The sequence below is a fragment of the Epargyreus clarus genome, unplaced genomic scaffold (assembly GCF_041222505.1).
Source record: "Epargyreus clarus isolate Ecla_fem2 unplaced genomic scaffold, WU_Ecla_fem_2.2 ptg000016l, whole genome shotgun sequence".
In the NCBI taxonomy this organism is placed as follows: Eukaryota; Metazoa; Arthropoda; class Insecta; order Lepidoptera; family Hesperiidae; genus Epargyreus; species Epargyreus clarus.
In genome coordinates, this window is record NW_027332224.1 from 2,804,497 (window position 1) to 2,832,289 (window position 27,793).

Consider the following 27,793-nt stretch of genomic DNA (forward strand, 5'->3'; position numbering starts at 1 on the left):
TACATAAACATAACTTTTGATACTTAGTGAGAACTAAGTAATTGTTGACTTCTTTCTGTGTTATGTGTGTGTGTGTTCTGACGAAAGAGGTAAGAAGTCAGACATAGAACGATAACGTTTGCGCAAATAAAACATTAAGAGATCCACAACTTTTTTGATGTATATCTAACATAGTCAAATTCTATAGGAGAGCACAGAATTTCCATATAATATGGAATGATTTTTACATAACAGACTGCAAAATAAACATTATAATACATTACAACAGCAATAATTAGGCATGAAGATGTTTTGTTTGTGAAATAATGATAAGACAGATCAAACATAAGGTTTTAGCAAGGACATATTAATTTAAAACTAACCTTAGTATTACTTCCGGGTAAAGTACACGCAGTATACTACCACAAGCCCATCAGGGCGTAAGAAGGAAACTAGGGAACTTCTGGAGTTATTACTTATTATATTTGTACGCACTACGACACAATTCCACTAAAATCAATGATTATTTTGACAATGCCAAAACTGACAACTGAACTGACAAAACTGACAACTGATTATGACAATGATAGATCAGACAGCTGACCGATTATATCGTAAAGTTGGTACAATTGATCATGGTTTTATAGGTGCGTTCTGATTAGAAAGAATGTGAACATTTCAATTTTGTTTTTAGAAGATATTTTGTTTTAAATGTTTCGTGTCAAATATTACATGAAAAGAAACTATAAAAGCGCATTGCAAGTGAAATAATATGAAATTGTATTATTAACCTTATTTCAAGTTTATTCTTAGAACATTTATCAACTGCTTAAATTCATTTTGTTCTACTGTTTACGAAGCTTTTAAATTTAGAACTAGATATTTTTTTGATATATTTCGATCAACCCTGACGTAAAGTCAAAAGGATCGCATTACTCCCGAATATTTTGTTGTTTCAACTGATATGGATAATAAGAAACCAGTTTCGTCTACAAAAATACGATCGAAACCTAATGTGAAGGATGACAAAATGGCTGAAATGGCAGCGAAAATAGAGGAAACGGATGAAATGAAGCTGAAAATGTTGGCAGGTCTTGATAAGGGAGATCCAGATGATATGTTGTACCCGCCAGAACTTAATGCCCATCTGATCGAACAACTTAAGGTTCTTATTTCTGTCAGTTATAACTTTAATGAAGCGCTTATAGGCCTATTGTTAAAAATTAAACATTTATTTTTGATTGACAAATATAGGTTGAGCAAAACCGGCACCGTACTCTTATTACTCTAAAAGTAAAACCGGGATAAAAAATTTCGCAGGTCTTCGAAGAGCGTTAAATGTGAAATACCGCGAGTTTATTGCCTGTGCATAATTATTTACGTGATGAAAATTACGATATTCAAACGTTAAATACACATTTAAAATGCAATTGTTCCAGATAATGACCGGCGAAAATAATGAGCTGCGTAAATTCATATTCACAAAGGACGAGGAAATAAAAGAGTTGAACAAAACGGTCGCTGACCTAAAACAGCGCATTCGTGACATCATATCCGGCAGCGGGCCGGCCATTTCATCTAAATCAGCTGGCATTATTAGCGCGAAAATCACGGAACTTTGCAAACAAAACCGCCATCTGGTAGCTGAATTAGAGGGCTATAAAACTAAAAATGCAGCTTTGGAACGAAAGATAATGCAATTAGACTTGATAAACAAAGAAAACGAAAGATTAGACGCCTGCCTGTGCAAGGATGAACCCATTGATGTTAATTCAGATGAATTAAAAGACCTTAATAACAAACTAGCTGTTGTAAATAGAAAGCTATATGAAAGTAAAAACAGAAACTTGGAACTTAAGAATGATATTCTTATCGCCACAAAAATATTGCAACAGGAAATGGGTGACAAATTTACTAGCATTAAGGAGTTGCAAAACGATTTAGCTGGATGGAAAGGTAGAGCTCAGCAAATCGTTTTATTGCAAGCAAGAGTAAGCGAGCTAGAAATCAAATTAAACGGGAAACATAAAGATTTGATTGAAGCGAAAAAGAAGGATCAAAGTCAGGTATGTTTAAAAGTAAATAAAGAATAAATGAGGAACAGTTATTTGAACTAGATATTTTAAGGACATTTGGAAATATCACAGAAGCTTTCAATCAACGTTTATTACAGGTGATAAGAGAAATAGAAATGAAAAGAAAGAAAGAAATAGAAGAAGCTATGAAAACGCTGGAAAATTTGAAAGAAGAGAATCAGGAGATGAAAAAGAAGTTAGAAGGAGCCAGATGCAGGATCAGGAATCTCGAGTGTGACGCTACTACGATAAGACAGAAGATGCAGACCCTCGTTGAGAAGAGTCATCATGATGATTTGCTGATTAATGAACAGAGGGTAGGTTGACAAAAGTATGCTTATCATATAATTGTGATTATCTAAACGTTAACCAACTATAGCCTAGGTGTTTCAAGTTTCTTGATAATTATAGGAGATATCTAAGTAATGTTAAAGAATTCTGAACTAATTGCGGAGGGACATAGGTTCCCTCTACGTGTTCTACCTGCTTCACAATGGTAAGTGTTCCGAAGAACTATTTGACCTGCCTACGTCACCGTTTCATCACACCACTCGCCGAAGGATGAAGTTCCATCCGCACCAACTGGACTCGTGGCGGTCCTCCACGGTTCGGTTTGCACGGATGTTCTGGCCACGGACGTGCAAGATGTGGAATGAACTTCCTCCTGAGTTATTCCCGGAGCGCTATGACATGGAGCTCTTCAAAAGAAGAAAGGTGTAAAATGAGCTCTCCTCCAAAGGCGATGCATGGGTGACTCCTCTGGAGTTGCAAATGTCCATAGATGACGGTGACTGCTTTCCATCAGGTAGCCCGTCTGCCTTATCGCTTAGGTATAATTATAAAAAAAAAAAAACAAATATTATTTTAACATTTAGCTCAATTTTGCTGCAAATTGACCAGCAATTAAAGCTTAATTTTTTTTTTCCAGAACCAAATAAAAAGCTTAGAACTATACTATCAAGACATTCTCAGAGAAAATACGTCAAAAATGAACAAGATGAACGTTGAGGTCGGAGAGTATCAAAAACTGATTAAGAATACTGACGCCAAAATAGACGCGCTACGAGAACAAGCGACGGAAAAGGCGACCAAAATCGATGAACTAAGAGCCCAGTTACTACGATACGAAGAATGTTCTCTACAAAGTGTGTTCTTCACTCCTATGAAGACGGCTACGGATAATGAAATCAAAAAGCTTTCAGAACTAGTCGTTACACTGAACGGGAGACTAGATGCTGAGCGGCATAAGTGGGAAGACTTGGAGGTGACTTACAGAAAGACTAAAGAAAAGAAACGAAGATTGGAAAGACGCGTATCGTCATTAGAAGAAGAACTTAAACTTCTGAAGGACTCTAGACGGGGTTCGAAGATTTCAAAGACTGCGATCGTAAAGGAACAGGATACGGCAGCGAGTAATCTAATTACAAAGAAGCATTCATCTATAACAGCTGTGGTTGACAAACCAAGCGAGACAACATCTTCCGAAACACATACAGGCGAAGGAACTGAAATCCTTGACAAAGACGAACTTAAATACAAATTGGAATTAGCTGAGGAAAAGCTAAAAATCATGGAAGATAAACTCAGGATGATAGAAGAAGAAAAACAGGACGATTTCAACCATTTGACTGAAATGATACAAACTTCGAAGCAATTATTCAATGAAGCTTTAGCAGTTTTACAAAAAGATAAATGTATGTGTCCGTAGTCACAATATTTTGGTATTTTGTCTAATAATACATTTTTTACAGTTAATTTTCGTATATTTTTATTTTTCTTCGTCCCTTTGTTTTTTTATTTGGTAGCATAGATTAGTAAAGATTACTCCTAACAAGAAAATGTAACCAGTTTTGAGAATTGAAATAAGTGCGTAAAAAAGTTTTGCCACGTCTCCGTGCTAAAATGTCCCTAAAATATTTGAAATAATTATTTATTTATTATGTTAATTACGCAGTATTAGATATTTATTCGTAAATTTTCTCTAAAAATGTTTTTATTTGTCAAGAATTCAAAAAAAGAACTTACTTCTCAGCCGTTTTTGGCTTCATTCAATTTCAAGGCGGCGAAGTATCTTTACTAATCTATGTTTGGTAGGTTTACGCGGCTATTTTGGTAGATTTTTGAATGATCAATCTTTAACGTTGGCAATACCGTCCGCCGCCATTTGTCATTTTTTTGGCATGCGCGTACGGGGATGCTACTGAAATCGTGCTCGTGAGTGTTTTCCCAAAAGTGAATCGTAAACTTTGTTTGTGAATCGTCAAAACTTGTGTTGTTCTGTGAAACTTGGGTGTTTTTATTTATTTGTGGAGTTATCGTGTGGAAAGATTTGAAAATGAATAAAACTTGCGCACGGTGTGAGAAAACAGTTTATCCGACTGAGGAATTGAAATGTTTGGACAAGGTAATTTTCACTTGCATTCCATTGAAAAGTAGTTTCGCGTACAAAACGACTTTTTTATCTGTTCCGCTTGGCGAGTAATATCGTCTTTTACTTTTCAGCTGTTTTTCTATTCGGTCAGTTCTTTGTAAACTTTTTAAACTTTGTCATTGGTCGGTACACCAATTTAAACGAGCGGATGGGTGACTCATTAAATTATATAAATTAGCGTTGATATCACTTGGTCCGTATGATATCTGTGTATTCATCCGTTGCCTTTATTAGGCAATATGGGTGACCTTGTGTCACATAATGTATCGATTGTGCCAATGTCTCGATTGTCGGCTTACCGCAAGAATGCCTGTGCCTGAATAGGTAATTGAAAAAAGTTATGTTTTGAAATTCGAACGCGGTAATTTCGTATGGGAATTTTGTTAAAAAAAGTTGAGTACCATATTTTTATGTAAAGAAAAGCTTTAGTTTATGCTGTCTACATTATGTTCTAAAAAGCAAATAAATAGTTTATGAGGCAAATGTTAACTTAAATTCGTAAGAAATTACATTTACTCTTCACTTTCCTCAAACCTTATTTATACCTTTTAACTATTACCTTTTGACACTGTGGTGATCTTATTTGTAAAAAATATTGACCTTCTGGGATTTATACTGACATATTTGATATTTCACAAGGACCTAGTATTTCTGTACAAGAATCAAACAATGGCAAATTGTACACAAAAGTCAATAAGAGCAAGAAATCACACTTTACAACATTGAACTTAATTTTATAAGTGACTTCTGCTCATAGCTTGTCTTAGCTTTAAGACAGGAGCTCTAGGAATAAGTTGGTCTATATTAAACCTTTGGAAATATCATGTTTATATGAAAATCCTATCTAAATAAATTAATCCTCATGGGCAGATTACAGATATTAACACTAGTTTCTTCTAAGATTGAAATAACAAATGAGTATGCTGTCCACACACTATTAAGTAGCTACTTCCCCCTGGTAAGTTGTCACTCCTGCCCATGGACATCTATAACCAACTCCATATAGAAAAGAGATTGTGATGCTGATTACAGATGTATTCTCAATATTGAGGTCTAAGTTGGTCTTCATATCAGAAACATTCTATATACTATACTTTGCATATAAGCTATATACTTTGCATAAACACAACAACTTTATTCTAGAAATAGGTTTGGCGAAGGTTTCTCCTTAGTTGAACCATATTAGTCCTATCACCTTTGAAAATCATTAAAAGGTTTGCAGCCATATACTAGCTGTATATAATACACATTTCTGCAATATGCAATATATATTATCTTCCCATATAACATATAGCAGAAATAGTAACTATTTTTGGTATAATATTCAGTGCTAATTCTTTACCAAACAAACAAGGTGATAACAGTATCTTATCGGTGATAAAGAACAAATTTGTTTATGAAACTGATAAGTAGAATTCATAACAGAAATATATTTGTCTTATTATAGGTAGAGATTTTTATGTAGTTGACTGCTGCAGCAGCCCATCTGCAGCTAAGTATACTACTTGCAGTCCATATGATGAATGAAAACTAAACTTAGTCTTAAAAATTAGAGTGTCTGTTTTTAATATTGAAATAAACACCTTTTACTACATGCATGTGAATATACATACTGTACACACACCAAAATAACATTATTTTTTAAATTTTTGTCTGTCTGTTTGTTCTGGCTAATCTCTGACATGGCTGGACCGATTTTAATGGGACTTTTATTGGCAGATAGCTGATGTAATAAGAAGTAACTTAGGCTACTTATATTTTTGAACTAGCTGCCCCTGTTTCTTTTTAACGCGGGTGAAAGTGCGGGGCACAGCTAGTAAAAACTAAATTCACCAAGTATATTATACTGAATCATTCCTCATTACAATAGATTATATTTTATTTTTAATAAGGTACATAAATCAAAAATGACTTAATTTAATCTACTATAAAGTCATTTTTTCTCTGTATCAACGTTTGAGTCATATTTTGGGTACCCATTATGGTAAAAATGAGGTTTATATAGTTCACTTAAACTGCATTAATAGCAACAATATTTTTTTTATCTGATAGAGGAGGGTAGTGTTTTTCGGGTCTACAGTTTGGCACACCCTACAGCCTATGGCTTGACGAATTTTAATATTATAGTCATTAGATTGGTGTCATTGGTTTTGGATCAAAATTGAAAAATTTTCTACCAGGCAGCAAGTGTTAAATACTTCAAATGGACATCTTTAGTTGATACAACATTAGATAGATTAGTTATTAATAATGGGCATATATGAACTTTGACTATGTCAGTCATCCTTACACCCAATATTCCTAAAAAGGGATTTGAAATTTTAGCTTCACATATTATTATATAGATTATAATTTTCTGTTAAATTGTTAATAATTATTTTTTGGGAAAACCGCAATAATCCATTGTGATTCAATATTATGTGGAAAATATGTAATTAATTTTAAATTCATATTTTCCCCTTTTTTACAATTTACTCATGTATATTGATAATGACATTTTTCCTTGTGTGTTATTCAACAATATTATGAAATTATACATTTGAATTACATGTGTTCTGAATATACTTTTATCATAATATGGATTTCTGTATCTCTAATGTTGCCTAAATAAGGAAGAAGATAACTCACCAGTTCAGTTTCTGTGTAACATTGGTCATTGGAATGACAAGAATCTAATAACAATTAAATATTTGGCAATATCATGTTATGACATGAAGGTAAAACCCTTTGTAGTTTGACTTTGGTGTCACCACCGCCACATCTATTTCTGTTATAACAGCAGTGTTAAGCACTGCTATTCTGGTTTGAAGGGTGTAGTAAGGGAGACATACTTTTCCTAAGCATTATAGCTGATTCCTAAGGGATGTGGCGCATCTCTGGCTGATTTCAAGTAGGAATCTAATCTTATCAAGGGTTGATTGTAGATGTCCATGGGCGGCAGTAGCCATTTATCACCAGATGGACCGCATGCTCATCTGCTTCCCCTATATTATAAAAAAAATACTAGCTGACCTCTGGTAGTAATCTCATCTTGTTGATGGCTGAATAAAGAGATTCATGGGCAGCGGTAGAAAGCAGTCCATCAGGTGGACAGCCTGCATGTTGGATTCGGATTTGTCTAATTTGTGCAAGTGATATAGGCAATATTTTTATAGTTTTAGGTTCTACAATAATTATGTTTATTCATTATCCATTGTTTTTAATCATAAGGGGACAATTATATTATTTGCTAATCAAATCAAAAGACAATAGAAACAAATGAATGTCAAAACATAAACAAAAAATATTATCTATATTATATAAGTAATATAATTTTTTATCTGACACCATTTCATATTTTTCAACCTTAGCAACAGTTTGTAGGGTGGCAATATAAAGTTACTGATATAAGTAAGTGGTCATATCATCAGAAGTAATGGAGGAGAAGAATACATTCATTTTTATATATTAACATTTTTATATCTTATATATAAAATTCTCGTGTCACAAAGTTAGTTACCGTACTCCTCCGAAACGGCTTTACCGATTTTCACCAAATTTTATATGCATATTCAGTAGGTCTTAGAATCGGCTACTGTCTATTTTTTATGACCCTAAGTGATAAGGGTTGATCACCCTTACATTTTTTTATTTATATGGCCACACAACGTTTGCCGGGTCAGCTAGTATTATATAATACATAGCAAACGAACATGCAGTCCTCCTGATGGTAAGCGGCTACTGTTGCCCATGGACATTGAAACAATTCCAGATAGGATTGGATCCATATATGAGGACTAAGTTTGAAAGAGTGTTTCTCTCCTACCAGAACACAGCAGCATTTAATACTGATATGTATGCCAGAAATATGTGTTGCAGTGGTGCCTTCAGAGTCAACTACGAAGGATTTCACTACCCCAGAGACATCTATGAAAATTTCTACATGTTGACAGAAATCCACTGAAACGATAAAAACATTCTATTAGCAACTTACAACATAACACATAATATTACAACATAATAACTCAATAACAAGAGATATGTGTTATCTTTTTACCTTGAAATACATAAAAATATGACTAACTGCACGAAATAAGCTTATGCAGGTAGGTTGGTAGGTATAGTTCATAATTTGTCATTGAAATACCTCACACATTACATTGTAAGGCTGCGTGCAAACTAGGCGTTTGATGGCTCTAAGGCTGTTTGTCCACCGCCACCGTCAGTGAGCCGATACCGATAATTAATGACGGCGCCGAAGTAGCGTACATCCATTTACTATAGCCGCTTTTCCACCGCACGTCCGTCACCCGAGCACCGTCATCCCGGCAGCCGATATTTCGAGTAGATCGGCGCGACCGTTAGATCTGCACCGAGATTTTGACGGGCCGATGTACCGGCAATATAAAAAACTTGTCTATTTCACTCCAACCGTGAAGTTCTGCACCTTGTATGAATATAAAAATAAAGATTCCCCAATCAATTATTATCGAGCGTTACATTAATTTTTGTCATCTCACTCATCTCTCACATTACAAATTTTGTTTAATTAAGGCTTAGCCATAACATTCACATGCAGAGAGCATAATGAAAAGCCGATATTTTAATCTTATGACGCTAAATAAAAATTCATATTATGCAAATCAATTTAACACCAAGCGTTTTTAAGGCTATTCATTTACGCCGCGTGCGTAAACGGCCTTAGATGTTAAAATAACACTATATTTGGTCAAGCTGTCATATGTTCGCAAGTTGTTGGACTGGTCGGCTTAAGTTATGTGAACACCTGTTAGGTAATAAGCATCTAGCCTGCTAAAGGTCTAAAAACATAGGCAACCTACATGTCTGAGAGACAATTAGTTCATTAATTTATATTTCAATATTTACAATTTCATTCAATTATTTTCTTTTTAATTCGTATAAGTACTATTTTATGTTGTTCTTCTATTTGCATTGTAGTTTGCACTTATAATTGAGGTAGCACTTGTACCTGTGTCTTATTTCTTTTTTTGTACTTGAACCGATTGTTGGTGTATACTTTGTTGGTGTAACATAATAAATAAAATATAAAGTATAAGTATAAGAGGTCTACAAAATGTTTGAAATGTTGAATGATGTTATACAGGGTTTTGTTCTGGAATTGATCGAGCAGGAATATCAGAATTTTGCTTTATACCAAACTGCGGTAATCTTTTTCGAGACCTTATTCATTGGCGGTACCACGATGAACTATGATTAGTTAGGTAGAGTTGATACTCTATGTAAAAAAAGGCAGGGAAATGCTTGATCTTGACCTTGAAAGGAGGAGGTCCGATGAAACGCGGCATTTAGATCGTGACGTCGAGTTCCGAATCCTATACAAGTACACCAATTTTTTTAATTTATGTACCTACGTATTAGAAATTAATTCTCATTTTCTTTATCGGCGGAGGAAATTGAAAAATATCGTGAAGAAACCTCTATCCTTAGGAAAAAAATGTCTGGGTCTGTGAAGTCTACTGAGAGGAAATCGTTCCCCAGCAGTGGGATGGGACAGTGTTCGGTAATGGATTGATGACAATTTATTACCGTGCCTTACGTGTCATAAAATTTTCGGAACTGTTTGTTGGTAAAACATCATTTTATTTTTTTTATTCATCAAATTATAAGTATTGTTAAATAAAGTTTAAAATGGCTTCTATTATTGTTACCGAGGCTACACTGTTCACATAACTTTAATCTTTTGAACCTAAAATCTACAATGACCTCACAATCTGTTTTTAATTAATTCGATAACTTATCTTTTAACAAATAAACATGTTTTTCTCACGATTTTGGTTTAGTATGATGGATTTAAATTTACACTCCAAAGAATTAAATATTGTTAAAAGTAATAACCAATAACTTATAAGATACTTAAAATGTTGACTTTCTTTTTTATTTTAAACTAAATTACAATTAATTTATATTTCAATTATATTTTCTTGTTAAATTATGTTTAATTATAACTAAATAAAACAATATGTTTATACGTAATAAAAATATTTTTGAAAGAAAAAAATAAAAATAATACCATATATCTAATTATAATTATTATGAAATAAATAAACGCAGACATTAAAAAGGAAAAAGTGAAAAAAAGCTACCCTTAAATTTTGGATGATTCCGGCCAGGATCGAACTGGCGGCCTTCTGCGTGTAAAGCAGATGTGATAACCACTACACCACGGAACCACATGAACGTAGCTGTGAAAATGTTATACACGTTTCGATAACTAACCAAATATAACTAAGGTATCTAAAATGTAATCTTGTATATAAAACACAGTGGAATCCGTTTATAATGACATCGAAGGGAATTGACAAACACGTCATAATAAGCGGACGTCATACAAAGCGTTTCGTGAAAAAAAACTTTTTTTATATAAATATGTACTTATGTATTTTAATAGAGAAACAGCATAATAAATCAAAATAAAAATTGCACGTTAATCATTTTCAATATTGCTATTAAAATCGTGATAATATCGTGATAATCGCCTCTTCTGCGGTAGTTAATGGTTCTTCCTCGACTTCCTCTTCCTCATCACTTTTGAGTTGTTCCTTAACATTCATGTTCTGTACGAGATCTTCATCGGTTGGTGCTTCAGGTGTGAGGAGAGCACTATCAATGTCAACATAATTTTTCCACATTTCCGGTGCTGCTAAAGAATCTGAGTCTAGGTTTCGTGACCACAAAGATCAACGAACATTACCGAAGATGTAAAAAATCATGTCGTCATGTCGGTCATTAAAACCGGACATAATTTATCGACAATGGGTCATAATAAGCAACATGTAAGGTTAAGGGTAAGGTATGTGCTGTAAGGGAAGTCATTATATCCGATGTTTTACAAAGAATTTTATATGAAAACCAATCTTTCTGTGTAATTACGTCATAATAAGCGGTTGGTCAATATATACGGAGTCATAGTAAACGGATTCTACTGTACTCGTGTTACAATGTTAGTTACCGTACTCCTCCGAAACGGCTTTACCGATTTTCACCAAATTTTATATGCATATTCAGTAGGTCTGAGAATCGGCTACTATCTATTTTTCATACCCCTAAGTGATAAGGGTTGTTCACCCTTAACATTTTTTTATTTATATGGCAACACAACGTTTGCCGGGTTAGTGTATATATACACTAGGTATATATAAAATGAACAATTCTTACATATACATGTACATAATTTTGAAGATGGTAGAACCCTTTGTAGTTCGACTCCAGCGGCACCACCGCCACACTTATGTCATCCTCTTAACAGCAGTGTTAAGCGCTGTCTGGTTTGAAGGGTGTGGTAAGGAAGACATACTTTTCCGAGGTGGTTCCAGCTTAGTCCTCAGGGGTAAAAGTGCATCTTTGGCCGACCTGTGTAGGAACATCTAATCCTATTGGGGATTGATTACACATGTCCTTCGGCAGCAGTGCACAGTTAGACACTTACCATCAGGTGGTCTGCGTGCTCGTCTGCATAGTAGCAGGAGTAGCAGACGCTATGATGACCTACGCCACGGATCATGTCAGGTGGATGGAAACTCAGAAAAACAACGTAAAGTGTTGAGGCAACAAAAAACACACATGCCGATACCTCGCGTGTTGTAAACAGATTTTTTTCGCGACTAAACTTTTTTGCTAATGAAAATTCAATTTCACACATCCGTAGTGTGGTTGATGACTTCAGTTGCAAGGCTTAAAGAGTTTCTTTATGTATTTTTATGAAATTGTAGCAAAAAATGCAGTTTAGCTGATGATAAGATTTGTACGTACATATACATACATATAGGACATACATATGAATGTTTACACAACAATAAAATAGGATGTATTTGTAGTAAAATAGAATTTGTTGATAGTTATAAATATTTAGGATTGACAGTGGATACTAAATTCAGCTGGAAATTACATATAAATGGTGTATGTAATAATCTTAGAAGTATATTGGGAAAATTTTATCATTTAAAGGGATTGTTGTGTTAGCATACCATGTATACAGTGTATTATGCACTCGCCGACTCACTCATTAGCTATGGACTTAGTGTTTATGGACGTACCTTTGACTCATATTTAGTGGAAATAAGAAATTTGCAAATTAGGTTACTCAAATGTTTAATAGATAAAAAGACTAAAAGATCATGTAAAGGGCATTATGAAGACCTGTTTAACTTGACTAGAATATTGCCAGTGAATAAAAAAGTTACATATATGATTGCACATCAACAGTATTTCAGTGAAGATTATAAAGTAGAAATAAAAAATAGACAGAATAGTAGGTATAACAAGCCAAATAAATTTATGCAACCAAGGGCGATTAATTACTATGGGGAAAGGACAACAAAATACATGGTTCCTAAAATATATAATAAAATAGATGAAATCAGACAAACCAAAAAATTTGCTTTGCATACTATAAAGTTCAAGTTAAAAAACTTATTATTGAAGTAATGTGATAGTAGCCAGATTACTTATTTACTTTATTTTCATTATTATTTTTTTTCTTTATGTTTTCTTCTATTTTTTTGTTTTGTTTTTTTGTTTTAGTATAGTATTTATATTTATAATATAAGGGGGTACAAAACATGTGTATAGAAACTGAGCATATACTTTGCCAACAAACTGTATGTACAGTTTGGCAAACTATAATTAAATGTATCTTATGTGTACCAATTTTTTGAATTAAATAAAATAAAAAAAAATATATATATATAATAAGTAAATTAATGTGTATTGAACATGTCGTTACTGTGTTACCCGGGATGGGCCTAAACACCTGCGACACAGTTTCTTACGTAGATATTTACGAATACTATATTTTTGTAACGTGTTTTTGTTCAATAAAAATCTTTAAATCTTTATTATAGTAAAATAGTCATGCAATTGATTTATGATCAATACACATTTTACTATGTTTAAAAAACACTTTATTTTATTTAGATAATTGTCATTCTAGAAAAAACCTAGGTCAGCTAGGTTTTTTCTAGAATGAGAAGGGCTTAGGGCATAGCATACTTTCTAATCAAATAATTACAATTTGTATACTTTTACGAATATGGGATTTTTACCGAAATGCGGTGGATAATATTTTTTTATCTCCTTGGCTTCTTCTAAAGGTAAGGTTCTTGTAGGAGTAACGTAGACTATATCTTAAAGCAATTTCGTTTTATAATTATTCTCTAGTTTAAGATTTTTTTACGTATCAAGCAATTTATTATTGTTTTAAGTACAATAAGTTGCGTATCTGAGACTTCATAAGATTCGTAAGGAGATGGACCCAAGAGACCCAGGAGATAAACCAGTGCGTGTTTCTGTAAAGCTAATTTAGTTCGGTCACTCTGTATATTTGTGACCATCCCTTTGTAGCATATGCCCAGACTGAAAGTGTTTATAAGATTGAATAGATTATTTTTGCCAGAATAAAGCATTTGAAACAGAAGTGTAGCATCGCTAACATAATGGTGGTCATGAAATTGAAATTAGCAATTTGATATGGAAGCCGGTCAATCAGTGGTCAAGGCTGGACGGAAATCATTTGATATGGTGTCAGATAATGATATGAGGAGCTGAACGTAGTGGGTAATAAACTGAGTAGTGGGTGCCGACCTAGTCGATTCGATTCCGGGCACTTAAGCAAATAATTAATCTTATATATAAAATTCTCGTGTCACAATGCTAGTTAGCGTACTCCTCCGAAACGGCTTTACCGATTTTCACCAAATTTTATATGCATATTCAGTAGGTCTGTGAATCGGCTACTATCTACTTTTCATAACTTTAAGTGATAAGGGTTGTTCACCCTTAACATTTTTTTATTTATATGGCAACACAACGTTTACCGGGTTTGCTAGTTAAAGATAAATTTAAATTTAGATTTGCTTTAGGGTTTTGATTATAGTGTGTGTTTGTTTGTTTGTGTGTGTGACTGTGTGCGTACGTCCGCGCACGCGATTGTTTGTATGTGTATGTGTATCGGTCCCTGTAAACCTTCTATGTTTAAATAAAATTTCCGTTGAACATATTCACATTCATGTTTTGGCATGAAAATCCATTTTTATATGGTTTAATGTTTTCAATCAAAAAATGACAGTAGACTAAGTTATAAACGGACTAAATATAAACACGGCATGTCTATAAACGTACCTGTAAATGGACAAACTAATTACCAATACTGTTTCCATTGCATTATAATTATTGGAGCAAATCGAGTGTCATCAGCACATTAATTAAAAATAAATGCTCCACAAATCAATTTTACGGCATTTTAATTAACTTGCAGTTGATCTGTCCTTCCGGTAGGTGGCGTGATTGATTTCTTAATTATATTACACAGTTTTGATTTACAAAAAATGGATACGGTCTTTATTAATAATGAAACCACATTGGAGGTAAATTGCATTCAAATTTTGTCAATGATTCGTTGTTTGTTGTTTGGTTAAAATTACGAATTTGCCGTATATTGTTTACCTTATCGCAGTTTGCTTTATATATGTTGTCTTACACCTGTGAACCTTTTGGTGAATTAAATGACATAATAAAAACAAATGAATTTCGAAATCTATCTACATATTACGCTTGCTGGTAGTCGATCCCGGGACTATGCAGCAGGTCAGCAATCAGTTCAATGTGTCATTGATCTAACTTCAGAATTAATAAGATTAGCGTGTGACTTTTGAAGCTATTGACCAATTAGCCGCAAGTCACCTTGCCATTTTTAATGGTTTTGCCTTACGTTAATCCAAATATTAGACCGCTGCGTCGTCTCATTGGTACACACTTAGAGAGGGATAACATGTGAATTTTGAGGCTATTGACCAATTAGTCGCAAGTCACCTTGCCATTTTTAATGGTTTTGCCTTACATAAATCCAAATACTAGACGGTTGCGTCGTCTAATTGGTACAGACTTAGATAAGAGTCACGGGTGATTTTTAAGGTTATTGACTAATTTGCCGTAAGTCACCTTGCCATTTTTAATAGTTTTGCCTTACTTGGGTTTATTTTGCGTCGTGTGGCCTACTTAAGTCTCGTAAGGTTAAGTTGATATAAATTATATTGTCTGTCTATTATTTTATATTCTTGTCCAATTTTCTAAGCTCATTGTGTTTCTAAGTTATTAGAGCTCAAATTACTTATAAAGTTAGATTTTGCGGAATAAAGATATACTTGCAATTTTTTTTGTGTAATTCTCCACCATTATCATATATGCTCGTGTTCGTATGAAAATTATGTGGGAATAAATTCGCCGCCATGTTTTCATATTGTTTAAACTAACCTAACCTCGAATGCTGTTGAGAAAATCTCATAGTAAGGATTTCATTCAAGCGGTTATAGCCTAGTGCAGGGGTTCCCAAAGTGTGCGCCGCGGTGCCCTGGTGCGCCGTAGAAAGTAAAGAGGGGCGCCGTGAGTCGATCCTCTAATCATTGGACACCACAAATATTGGCGTTTTGGTCATCGATTCAAAATGAATATCCAAATTTAACATCCAAAGCATTAAAAAAATTCATTCCGTTTGCAACATCATATCTATGTGAAGCTGGGTTTTCAGGTGTAGCTGTGATAAAGAACAAATATCGCTAAGGATCAATGTGGAGCAAGAAATTAGAGTAGCAGTGTCAAGTCATATTCCCCGCTTTGAAAAACTGCACGGCGATAACTAAGCTCACCCTTCACATTGATTTAACTGAATACATATCGTATTTTATTTTTGTTATCCTCAAGTCTTTCTTGTTGTTTTCCGTTTAAATTATTTTATAATAACGTATTATACAATTTCATATTGTGGTGTTTTAAATTTCGTTTCGATCAACCTAAGGTAACTACTATTATTGTAGTTACCTATTTCTTTCGACTGTCTTCTTCAAATAGTTAGCTAGGACAGGGCACAGGGCGCCGTGAAAGAATATTAAACTTGTAACTGCGCCGCGGGTTACAAAAGATTGGGAACCCCTGGCCTAGTGGTTAAGAAACTCGGCGTCGCGATCTATGGTGCCGAGGTTCAAATTCCAGGCACGCACCTCTGATTTTTCAAAGTTATATGCGTATTAGAAATTAATTATCACTTGTTTAAACAGTAAAGGAAAACATCGTCATCTTCACACCTGAGATTTAAAAATAATAGTTAAAAAAAACTAAAAAATACGCTTTTATAAAAAATTCGACCAAAAAATGAAAAATAAATAATAGTTTAAAAAAACTAAAAAAATACACTTTTTATAGAAAATCCAACTAAAAAATAGAAAATATTTTTTTTTAAATTTGAATTAAGAATAGTGTAAATAAGATGAAAATATTTTTTATTGTAAAAAAGCGTGGGGTGCAGGGTGTCAATAGTTATAAATATTTTATTGATAGATATTGAGTAGAAGGATTATCATTTTGATAATATCTTAAAAAGCACCCCACGCTTTTTTTACAATAAAAAATATTTTTATCTTATTTACACTATTCTTAATTCAAATTTTAAAAAAATTATTTTCTATTTTTTAGTTGGATTTTCTATAAAAAGTGTATTTTTTTAGTTTTTTTAAACTATTATTTATTTTTCATTTTTTGGTCGAATTTTTTATAAAAGCGTATTTTTTAGTTTTTTTTAACTATTATTTATTTTTCATTTTTTAGTGATTATTTTAGCGATTATTTTAACGATTATTACGTAGCGTATTATCAAGTGTATCTTTCGAATCAGCATCAGCACCTTTGCTTAACAGTGCAAAAATGAATATTGGGTCATTGTTTAACACAGCTGTATGAAGTGGTGTTTTACATTGGTGTTTATTTTTATTGTTAACGTGAAAATCCCAGAGGAGTTGTTGAATGACATCCGAATTGCCAATGCTAACTGGTTTCTTTCATAATTTATACCATATCCCAGGTCCTCTATCTTGGATAAAAGTAATCACGGAAAAAGGATGATAGAGCATCTTTTAAAAACAGGCGCTGATGCCAATACTCAAGAGAAAAACGGTCAACTGCTTTACATCTAGCCATTTCAAAAGGACGTCGTCCAATCATCGATTTAATATTACAGCATGATGATGTTAATATCAAAAATAATTCTAGAATTTCTTCTCTTTGTGTTGCTGCTGCCTGCAGAGATTTTAAAACTGTTAGTAGTTTAATTAATTTTACAGCTCGAGTTAATAATATAAGTTGTGACTATGACGATGAGCTGAAATCATATATGCCTTTACATTTGGCAGCAAGAAATGGGAACAATGAAATAGTGGAAATCTTGTTAAAGGAAGGTGCAGATGTTGAAGTGCTGAATGAATAAGGATGATGAGACACCGCTTCATGATGCTATTAACAACGGACGCGTCGAAGTTGAGGTCAGGTCAGGTCAGGTCAAGTCAGGTCAGGTCAGGTCAAGTCAGGTCAGGTCAGGTCAGGTCAGGTTAGGTTAGGTGATCGGCGCGCCTGGTAGATTCCTTTATTGGTCTTAACGCAGACCTTCCGGGTCTCAGGAAAACAAAAATCGCTGATCCTGATTATCCTGGTAAGGATAACGGGTCAGAATGTTTAAAATATTGAATTGTCATCGGTCCTTAATAAGTATGCCAAATTTCAAGTTAATCCGACGTTTTGAAGGGGGTTAAAATCATGTTCAAAGATTCCGTTACATACTAACATACATACGTCTGAAGCTAATAAAAGCGTATTAAAAAATATCGAAAGCTGTGTGAGGTCTACCAATTCTCCAAAAACTCATTCCGAGAGGAGACCCATGCGTGCAGTGGGACAGTAAAGGCTTGATGGTAACGATGACGACAATCAACCTTATACATACTTAAATACCTTCCCATTTTCTAAAACGAATCATATTTCGTGTAAATAATTTCTCAAAAACCAGTTTCAAAACAATACATCGCCACTTAATTATTAATTAATCCACCACGGTTGTGACAAGGTCGGCATTAATTGAACGTTCGTGCAACGTAAACATTTGTGTGATGGGAATTCGCGCCATTAGCACGCTTTTCTTGGCTTGACTTGTATTTTTATGAGTTTAGTGGGGATTTTGGTGTGCTGGAGGTACGGGGTTCGAATCCTGTTGGGAGATGTAACGGTCACTATCTATACTAATATTATAAAGAGGAAAACTTTGTTTGTTTGTTTGATTGTAATGAATAGTCTCAAAAACAACGAGCGATTTTAAAAATTCTTTCACCATTCGAAAGCTATATTATCTACGAGTAACATAGGCTATATTTTATATGAAATATATTTGATAAATAGATTTTGAGGCGGTATAAAGTTTGCCGGGTCAGCTAGTAGTTGATAAAGGTTATATATTCGGTTGACTATAAGGTTTTTATAAAGAAGTAGATTCGACCGATCGACCGATGTAATTTCAATCAATATATTACTTTTCGAATTTTGCGTACAAATAAAATAATTGAAAGAATAATACTATTACTTCGACCAATTATAACTTTTATTCTTCGCGCTCAATACAACTTAAACGTCAAGATGCGTTATTTTTTGGGTACAAAATACAGGTCTGTGGTTATTTTTCTTTTTTATGCTAATAGTAGCTGACCTGGCAAACGTTACCGCCTCAAAATCTTTTTATCGAATATATTTCATATAAAATATAGCCTATGTTACTCGTGGATAATGTAGCTTTCGAATGGTGAAAGAATTTTTAAAATAGGTCCAGTAGTTTTTGAGCCTATTCATTACAATCAAACAAACAAACAAACAAAGTTTTCCTCTTTATAATATTAGTGTAGATAATCGTACCAGTCAGTGACTACATAGATGGGAACTTTATTATTATAAAAATAACACATGAAAATTATTAATTATATTATTTTAATAAAATAATTTGAATATTTTTTTTAAGATAAGGAACTGTATTTGTATGAATAAAACTATTAAACCATGCAAATTATAATTGCACGTCGCCTTTACTCTCGAGCCCATTCTATCCGCAACAAAAAGCAAGCGTAACCGTTAAACAAACGGATCACTTTCACACTTCATTAGCGCAACATTAATTGCTGCGGCGATTGGTATGTTGCACAACTGATGGTTGCTGGTCGGTGTATGCTCGCCTTTATTTGTTGCGTCCGCGCGCTTTCTTTTATAATATAGGAGTAGCAGACGTGCATGCAGTCCACCTGATGGTAAGTGGAACGCCTCGGAAAAGGCTGTCTCTCTCACCACACCCTTCAAACCGGAACACAGCAGCGCCTAACACTGCTGTTATGAGGTAGAAATAGGTGTGGCGCCGCCGGAGTCGGACCACAAAAGGTTCTACCACCGTTGCTGGTCGGTCTGTGCTTACCTTTATTTGTTGCGACCGCGCGCTTGCCAAACTGTCTTAAATTTAAGCGTGTGGACAGAGCGTTTGACTTGGTTTGTATTCGTTTGCGAGCGTTTGTAGCATAGCTTTTGATCCAACCAAATTAATTATAGAAATTCGCCCAGCGTCTTGGAAGATATGAAAAAGTAATAAAGGATATAAATATCCAAACATTTGCGCGAACGACATAACCCTTCCCTGCGTGCCGGTAGAATGGTTAAGACTTTAGCATTAAATTATAATTGCACTGACTTTACTCCCGAGCCCATTCTATTTGCAACAAAAAGCAAGCGTAACCACTAAACAAACGGATCACTTTCACACTTCATTAGCGCAACATTAATTGCTGCGGCGATTGCTGCGTTGCACAACTGATGGTTGCTGGTCGGTCTGTGCTCACCTTTATTTGTTGCCTCACATTTTTGTGACTATCTTTCACGAAATTGCGTGGTGTAGGTCGTTTGCTGTGTGTCCATATAGGCTCTGGAATAGAAAAGAGCTTCGGTATCTCCTGCCTATTCTATCAGAACTAGAAGAGAGCTACAGTATCCCCTGTCTATGATATGTCGTAAACCCATTACTGTCCCACTGCTGGGCACGGGTCTCCTCTCAGAATGAGCAGGGTTAGGCCATAGTCAATCGCGCTGGCCAAGTGCGCATTGGTAGACTTCTCATGCTTTCGAGCATGTTTTTTTAAAGATCTGTCAAGTATTCAGGTTTCGTCACAATGTTTTCCTCGTTAAAGCCATATATTAGTAAATATTACTCACTCCTAACAAGAAAATGTACCCAATTTTGAGAATTGAAATAGTTGCGTAAAAAAGTTTTGCCACGTCTCCGTGCTAAAATGTCCATAAAATAATTGAAATAATTATTTATATATTTATTTATGACGTAAATTACGCAGTATTAGTTATTTATTCGGATATTTTCTCTAAAAATGTTTTTATTTGTCAAGAATTAAAAAAAAGAACTTACTAAAATAAGCCGTTTGTGGCTTCATTCAATTTCGAGGCGGCGAAGTATCTTTACTAATCTATGGTTAAAGCATGTAATAATTAATTTCCAATACGCACATAATACGCGATCATCCAAGTCCATCATCAGATCAACTCCAAACTATCATGATTGCATTGCATTGCGTAAGTATTCCAAATTTAAAAAAAAAACTTGTAAGATTTGACCTATAAATAGCTATTGATAAAGTCATTTAGTAAAAGAATTTAATTGTATGACTTATCATATCAGTCAAAGGAGAACCAACATAGCAGCATTTGGCCGTTGAAGCAGCGAAATTAAATGTCTTTTGATGTCTGGGCGTGCGGTTGTAGTGTCGCCACAATATCTACATAGTAAGGATTTTCTATTTAATATTTTGATCATTGTGTCGTATGTAGACCTTTTCGTTGTGACCATTAATAGCTGTGTAAGAGCTATATAAATTCTGGTTTGAAAAGCTTGATAAGTTTAAATATGTCCATCTGGTGGGAAATGGCTACTGCAGCACATGGACATCTATAATCAACCCTCAGAAAATCTGTGAATTAAGCTGGAAGGCATGCTGGAGCTGGAGGCATTCCTACATAGTTCTCAGAAGTAGCGCACCTGTGGCCAACCTTTGGTAGGAATCTAATCCAATCCTGGCTTGATAACAAGTGTACATGTTACTTGTATACTACATATTATCAGCTGCGTGCTCGTCTGCTACTCCTATATTATAAAAAATACATATGTATGCAAATTTCAGCTCAATCGGATACCGGGAAGCCGATAAAACTTAACTCGCAAGATTTTACCCGAACTAATACGCATATTCATAGCAAAGTTAGGATCCAAACGCCCTATAAGAAGCGTAATTTCAATAATAAACGTACATAAAGTGTGGTGTACCTAACATTAGCAGATTGTACCAAGGGCTACAGTGATTGGTTAATTCAATTTGAGCAAGCGGGCACACGCTGTGATTGTGTGCGTTACATCTGTTTATTTGGGTCAGCTTAGGACGATCACGGACTGTTGCACATGTTTGAAAAAATTGTAGTTTTATAAGTAACGAGCTTTTGCCCGCGGCATCGCTCGCGTTACGAAGTAATATTTTCATCCCCTATTTTATCCCCTTGGGGGCAGAATTGATCAAAATCCTTTCTTAGCGGATGCCTACGTCATAACATCTACCTGCATGCCAAATTTCAGCCCGATTCGTCCAGTGGTTTGGTTGGTCTATCGTTGATAAATCACTATGTCAGTCAATCACCTTTGAGTTATATATATTTAGATTTTTTTTTTATAATATAAGGGTATCAGACGAGCATGCAGTCCACCTAATGGTAAGTGGCTACTGCCGCCCATGAACATCTGTAATGAACCCCAGATAGGATTAGATATTCCTACCTGAGGTTGGTCACAGATGCGCCGCTACCCCTGAGGACTAAGCTGGAACGCCTCGGAAAAGTCTGTTTCCCTTACCACACCCTTCAAACCGGAACACAGCAGCGCCTAACACTGCTGTTATTAGGTAGAAATAGGTGTGGCGGTGGTGCCGCCGGAGTCGAACCACAAAGGATTCTACCACCTTCAAAGATTAGATTAAAGAAAGATTAGATTAGATGTCCGTCATATTATAGTATAGTTTGTCCATGGAAATAAAGGAGATCAATAGGTAATTTATTTCTCTGTAGTCATGCACTCTTGACAGAGTGATCGTAGCATGACGATGACAACTGGTCCTCAAAGCTGTCTTGAACTCTGTAGGTCTTGCGATCCTTCGCCACAGACTTTTATTGGTAGCATTGCGGCAACCCTCGACGACGGTACACTGTGTGCTAGATTTTTGTAGACGTAATTGACAGAGAATATTATTATCCAAGCAGGAAAAAAAGAAATTAACTCCTTAAATCAATTCGTTGTAATAACTAAGGTTTATATAATCCTTACTAATATTATAAATCCGAAAGTAACTTTGTCTGTCTGTCTGGTTGTCTGTTCTTCACGCCTAAACCACTGAACCGATTTTAATGAAATTTTGCACAAAGATAGTCTGAGACCCGAGAAAAGACATAGAATAGTTTTTATCCCGGAAATCCCACGGGAAATGGGCTGGCGATCTAAGATCGATTAATCGGAGAATCGATCTTTTGGATCCAAAACATCGATTATTTTAATCGATATTAGTAAGGATTGAATCGTAAACTATGCATTTGATCAAGTGATGATCTCTAGCAACGTTGAAGATACGAATTTCCATTTTTATGTATGTTATATTATTTTCTTTTAAACGCGGGCGAAGCCGCGGGCAAAAACTAAAAAAACAAACTGAATGCTGAAATATGAATTTGAAGGTGGTAGAGCTCTTTGTGTTTCGACTCCGGCAGCATCACCGCCACACCTATTTCTACTACCAACAGCAGTGTTAAACGCTGCTGTGTTCTGGTTTGAAGGGTGTGGTAAGGGAGATATAGTTTTCCGAGGCTTTCTGGCTTAGTCCTCAGGGGTAGTGCCGTTTCTGTGAGCGACTTCAGGTAGGAATATCTAATTCTAATCTGGGGTTGATTACAGATGTCCACGGGCGTCAGTTGCCACTTACCATCAGGTGGACTGCATGCTCATCTGCTATTTCTATTATTAAAAAAATAGCCCATGTAATTCCCACTACATATATTATACAGAAGATCCTAACGACACCTCATGTGTTAAAAGCCGTCAACTCGTATGAGCTACGGCGTGCCAAAGAATAAGAGATACGTACGTAAAAAAAATGTGAGCCGTCACGGAACGCGTGGCAGATGTGAAACATCGACATTATTTTGTAAAAGTAATATGCAGAAAAGAACATATTGTGCTAGGAACTAAATATGTCATAATGATAAAATAAAATATTACGACTTTTTTCCAGATAACGATGACTATTTATTGAATAAACATTTATTTTCATTAAATACAAAAATTTACGAATTTATTTCAAATCGTGACTACTTAATTCGTTTAATCAGTGACTTCGGTAATAGTTTCGCCACGGCATGCGTCGCCACGCCAGAAATCGGTTTTACGTGCGGCTATAGATGTTTCACATCAAAACGTTACCTTCCGCGGTTGGGTAAAAACAAACCTGTGTTACAAGCTAAACCATTTATTCGACTAGAAAAATATACTCGTAGTAACTCCGGTACCTTCGATAATTTACTCTAAGTGAATGACCTATTTGGATGGGAAAGGAAATTGGTACAAATCTATTGATGATAATTGGTACGAAAAAGTATAAGGCTGGTTACACACTAACCAATAATAGTAAAATACGAATTTTAATTGTGAAGTTTTACGTGATTTAATCTTTAATCAATCTTTATGTTCACTATTGGACATAAGTGTTCTAGGAATGTTGCTGTGTTCCTTGTTTGCGGTGAACGTAGTAAAACTCAGCAAAAAGAGGCTACCCACCTCCCGGATATAGTCTCTTAGTTTTCTACACGTCTACGGCAGGAAGAGGTTGTGTTGTTATCCAAGGTTGAAGTTTGTCATTTAAACGCTTATATACTGAAACTGAAAGGAAACTGATAGGACTTTTAACCAAAGAATGACATGAATACCACTTATAAAAAACAAGGGTTATTGCATACAACTTTCACAAGATATATTTTTAACAAGATACAGTTGTTATAGCAATATTTGGTAGTGAATAGTACATATTTCTAGCAATTTAAAAAAAAAAAACATCTATTTTCGTACTTATCACTACCATCTAGACACGTTAGATCCAAAAGCAATAATTTCACGACAAGTAATCGACCCATAATCTGTAGTACCTACTCGGTGTATAATCAAAGTACAGTTAATGCATCATCGCACTGAGCCGTTAACAGATAAGCGCGGATTTGGGTGATAACTGCGCAGATTTGATTAGATACGGTATCTGCATCATACTTTGGATATTAGCTTACTGTATAGTTGACAATGTTGGGTGCGGTTGGGTCGATGAATGGCAATAGGTAGTCTTTCGTGGGTTTATGTCTAGGAGTAAATTTAGGTTAGGTTAGGTTAGATTTGTTATAACAGAGGCATTATAACTTCCTAATTGGCTTAGGAACACGGGGGTGTCCACTTATCTAATAATTATTTATTACTAGCGGCTGTGCTCGTGGTCTGAGGTTTCATCTATTTATCAGGATCTTCTTTTTTGGGATAAAAAGTACCCTGTGTTTTATTGAACCACTTGCAATGTGTGAACAAAATTTCATGAAAATTGGTTATGTAACAAACCAATAAACAAATAAATTCACATTCGCATTTTTATAATATAAGTTACAATAACTACACCACTACATTAGCACCAAACATACCAACATAGCATTGAAGGTGGTATAACCCTTGTGGTTCGACTCCGATGACACCACTGCTGGGCGTCTTATCTGTCGGAAAAAGACACGATTAGGACATCAAAGGGACACGTCAGTCAGTAATTCAGTAATAATAAATCAAATCAAATCAAATCAATTGTTTTTATTCAAAATAGGTTCTTTAAAGAGGACTTTTTCAACACAATGTCAATACAACTACCACCCCTTCACAAGGTGTTTCGTTATGGAGAAGAAGCGGCGAAAGAAACTCCATAACACACATTTTTTAAAAAATGTTTTTTACAATGTTAAACTTAACTAATGGTACATGTGGAGCTGGAACTACTTCAGACCGTTTTGTCAGTCAAATAATAATTTAGTTTATAGTACGCTTTTTTACATATCGTTTGTTTAATGATGTCTACCTGAGGTACAGGTACTAAGATAATAAAATTAGAAATCTTATTAAACAACGAAATCGATATCTACGACATATCTTGATTGATTGCAGACGGTTGCTATTTACCATCAGATGTACTACATGCTTTGTTGCTTCTAAAAATCGCGTGGCAAGCAAATTCCTTTAAGCATAGTCGAATACCAAAACACTCGAGTTCATAGTGTTTATGGTAATATCACGTACGGTCATTGAGTCACGGGCCAGATATAGGCAAAACGGTGTGTTTGTTTCCTGTTGCCGTCTGGTTGACGTAAGTGGACGGGGATCTAGTTTTAGAAGGATTGGATTTGTTAATTGGTCTTCCTTAAGGGTTATGGGCGGTTCATCATCAACCCATTATTGTCCCACTGCTGGGCACGGGTCTCCTCTCATAATGAGAAGGATTAGGCCATAGTCCACCGCGCTGGCCAAGTGCGTATTGGTAGACTTCACATACCTTTGAGATTTTTTTTTATAATTCTCTCAGGTATGCAGGTTTCCCCACGATGTTTTCCTTCACCGTTTAGCAAGTGATAATTAATTTCTAATACGCACATAACTTTGAAAAATTAGAGGTGCGTGCCTGGGATTTGAACCTCGGACCCCTCGACCGAGAGACCGAGTTTCTTAACCACTAGGCTATCCACTGCCTTATGGGTGGTTGGAGAAGGTCAACGGATTGGCCCATCTGAGATAGTAGTTCAAATATATGTGTAATATGTGTTGGTTATTAAAGTATAATTTATTAAAGGACGACCTATGTGCTGGAGCGATCACCATACCAGTTTGACGCGCGGTTCTGGGTTCGGTCCCCGGCCAGACCGATTTCTAATTGATGAATTTAGATGTATATTCAGATACCTCTATTAATTTAATTTAATAAATACAATAGGGGTACATAGAAAAAACAAAATTTGACTTATCAGACGCGGTTCGTTAGCGTACTGAAGGACAAGTAATCAAGAAACGCATGCTATATATTCAAACGCATGAGTACAGCCGAACGCGGCCTGAAATTTCACGAACACAATATGTTTCGGCCGGCGATATCTGGCCGAAATCTTATTTTGGCCGAAACTTGACCGAAAACATCAGTCAGTCACGAACACATACCTATATACGGCCGAAAAACATTACACAGTCGCATGAAAGTGTTTTCGCAGTAAAAGAAACGAAGAGTTATTACACCTACATAATTCGCAACGAAAAGAAAGTTGTCACTGTCATTATTATGTCATAATATGACACAGTATGTAATCCTGCGGTCTTACCCACCTCACGTACTTAGCGCTCGGGTTGAATATATTAGCCTAAGCCGGTGAGTGATGCAATGTTATACTCATAGTTAAATTGTTGTGAACGTCATGATATGTGACCTACATATTATATCTATGAAGTAGGTACTGACTTTTGTACGAGATTTCGCGTCATGGACATTGGACAAACATGAATAAAACTTTAATATGCAACCGTACCAACTATTTTCTTTTAATATTCGTTGTTTATAGTAAGTATGTATAGAAGACAATCGCTTTTGACACTCCCACACTAAGATTCCCTGTATCGTGGGTGCTATGAACACACACAGAGACAAATACGCCTAGACTCAGAAACAGAAACCTAAATGTATCATTTAGATAAACCGAGAAACGCCAAAAAATATCTTTTTTTATGTTTCTTGATGTTATAGTAGCCGTATATATTCTGTAAATGTGTGACAGACGAACAGGTTTGAAGGTGGTAGAACCCTTTGTGGGTCGACTCCGGCGGCACCACCGCCACACCTATTTCTACCTAATAACAGCAGTGTTAGGCGCTGCTGTGTTCCGTTTTAAGGGGTGTGGTAAGGGAGACAGACTTTTCCGAGGCGTTCCAGCTTAGTCCTCAGGGGTAGCGGCGCATCTGTGGCCGACCTCAGGTAGGAATATCTAATCCTATCTGGGGTTGATTACAGATGTTCACGGGCGGCAGTAGCCACTTACTATCAGGTGGACTGCATGCTCGTCTGCTACTCTTATATTATAAAAAAAAGACAGATTTAGTAATAGGGTCCCGTTTTTTACCCTACGGAGCCCTAAAAATTAACGAAATTGTCTTTGAAACATTCATCCTTAAGAGCAGAAATTCTATAAAAATATCTTTCCCATTTACGTCGTCTAAAGAAATCTAAAGTTTCTACACTTGGAGCAACGGTTTCGGCAGTGCGTGAAACATTTGCGACACCTATTGTAAAAC

At 35.2% G+C, this 27,793-nt stretch overlaps 3 protein-coding genes and 1 non-coding gene across 11 annotated transcripts in view; 2 read left to right on the forward strand and 2 right to left on the reverse strand.

Annotated features, from left to right (window-relative positions):
* Rbcn-3B (WD repeat-containing protein Rbcn-3B) overlaps window positions 1-517 on the reverse strand; it is a 185,362-nt gene extending 184,845 nt beyond the window's left edge. For all 8 annotated transcript variants that reach the window (XM_073081393.1, XM_073081392.1, XM_073081390.1 and 5 more), the window contains exon 1: window positions 363-517. The gene's annotated coding sequence lies outside the window, so the exon portion shown is untranslated. The remainder of the gene's footprint in view (window positions 1-362) is intronic.
* Window positions 518-861: 344 nt separating this feature from the next.
* On the forward strand, window positions 862-3,809 carry LOC140748668 (uncharacterized). The gene is made up of 4 exons (XM_073081512.1): window positions 862-1,144; window positions 1,419-2,045; window positions 2,153-2,371; window positions 2,983-3,809. The coding sequence occupies exons 1-4, from the start codon at window positions 944-946 to the stop codon at window positions 3,760-3,762; spliced, it is 1,827 nt and encodes a 608-aa protein (XP_072937613.1). The 5' UTR covers window positions 862-943; the 3' UTR covers window positions 3,763-3,809.
* Window positions 3,810-4,203: 394 nt separating this feature from the next.
* The window catches only part of lasp (LIM and SH3 domain protein Lasp), a 48,592-nt gene continuing 25,002 nt past the window's right edge, over window positions 4,204-27,793 (forward strand). Inside the window, exon 1 of the mRNA XM_073081396.1 lies at window positions 4,204-4,458. Coding sequence (XP_072937497.1) covers window positions 4,390-4,458 — 69 coding nt within the window. The 5' untranslated portion in view covers window positions 4,204-4,389. The remainder of the gene's footprint in view (window positions 4,459-27,793) is intronic.
* TRNAV-UAC (transfer RNA valine (anticodon UAC)) lies at window positions 10,604-10,676 on the reverse strand. Its single transcript has one exon. It is a non-coding gene; the product is annotated as a tRNA-Val (tRNA).

What these genes read in the sequence shown, in the direction of transcription:
- LOC140748668 (XM_073081512.1), top strand. Translation starts at nt 944, where the DNA reads ATGGATAATAAGAAACCAGTTTCGTCTACAAAAATACGATCGAAACCT. An exon ending in AAAAGAAGGATCAAAGTCAG is followed by an intron (nt 2,046 to 2,152) that starts GTATGTTTAAAA and finishes CGTTTATTACAG; the next exon opens with GTGATAAGAGAAATAGAAAT. An exon ending in TGCTGATTAATGAACAGAGG is followed by an intron (nt 2,372 to 2,982) that starts GTAGGTTGACAA and finishes TTTTTTTTCCAG; the next exon opens with AACCAAATAAAAAGCTTAGA.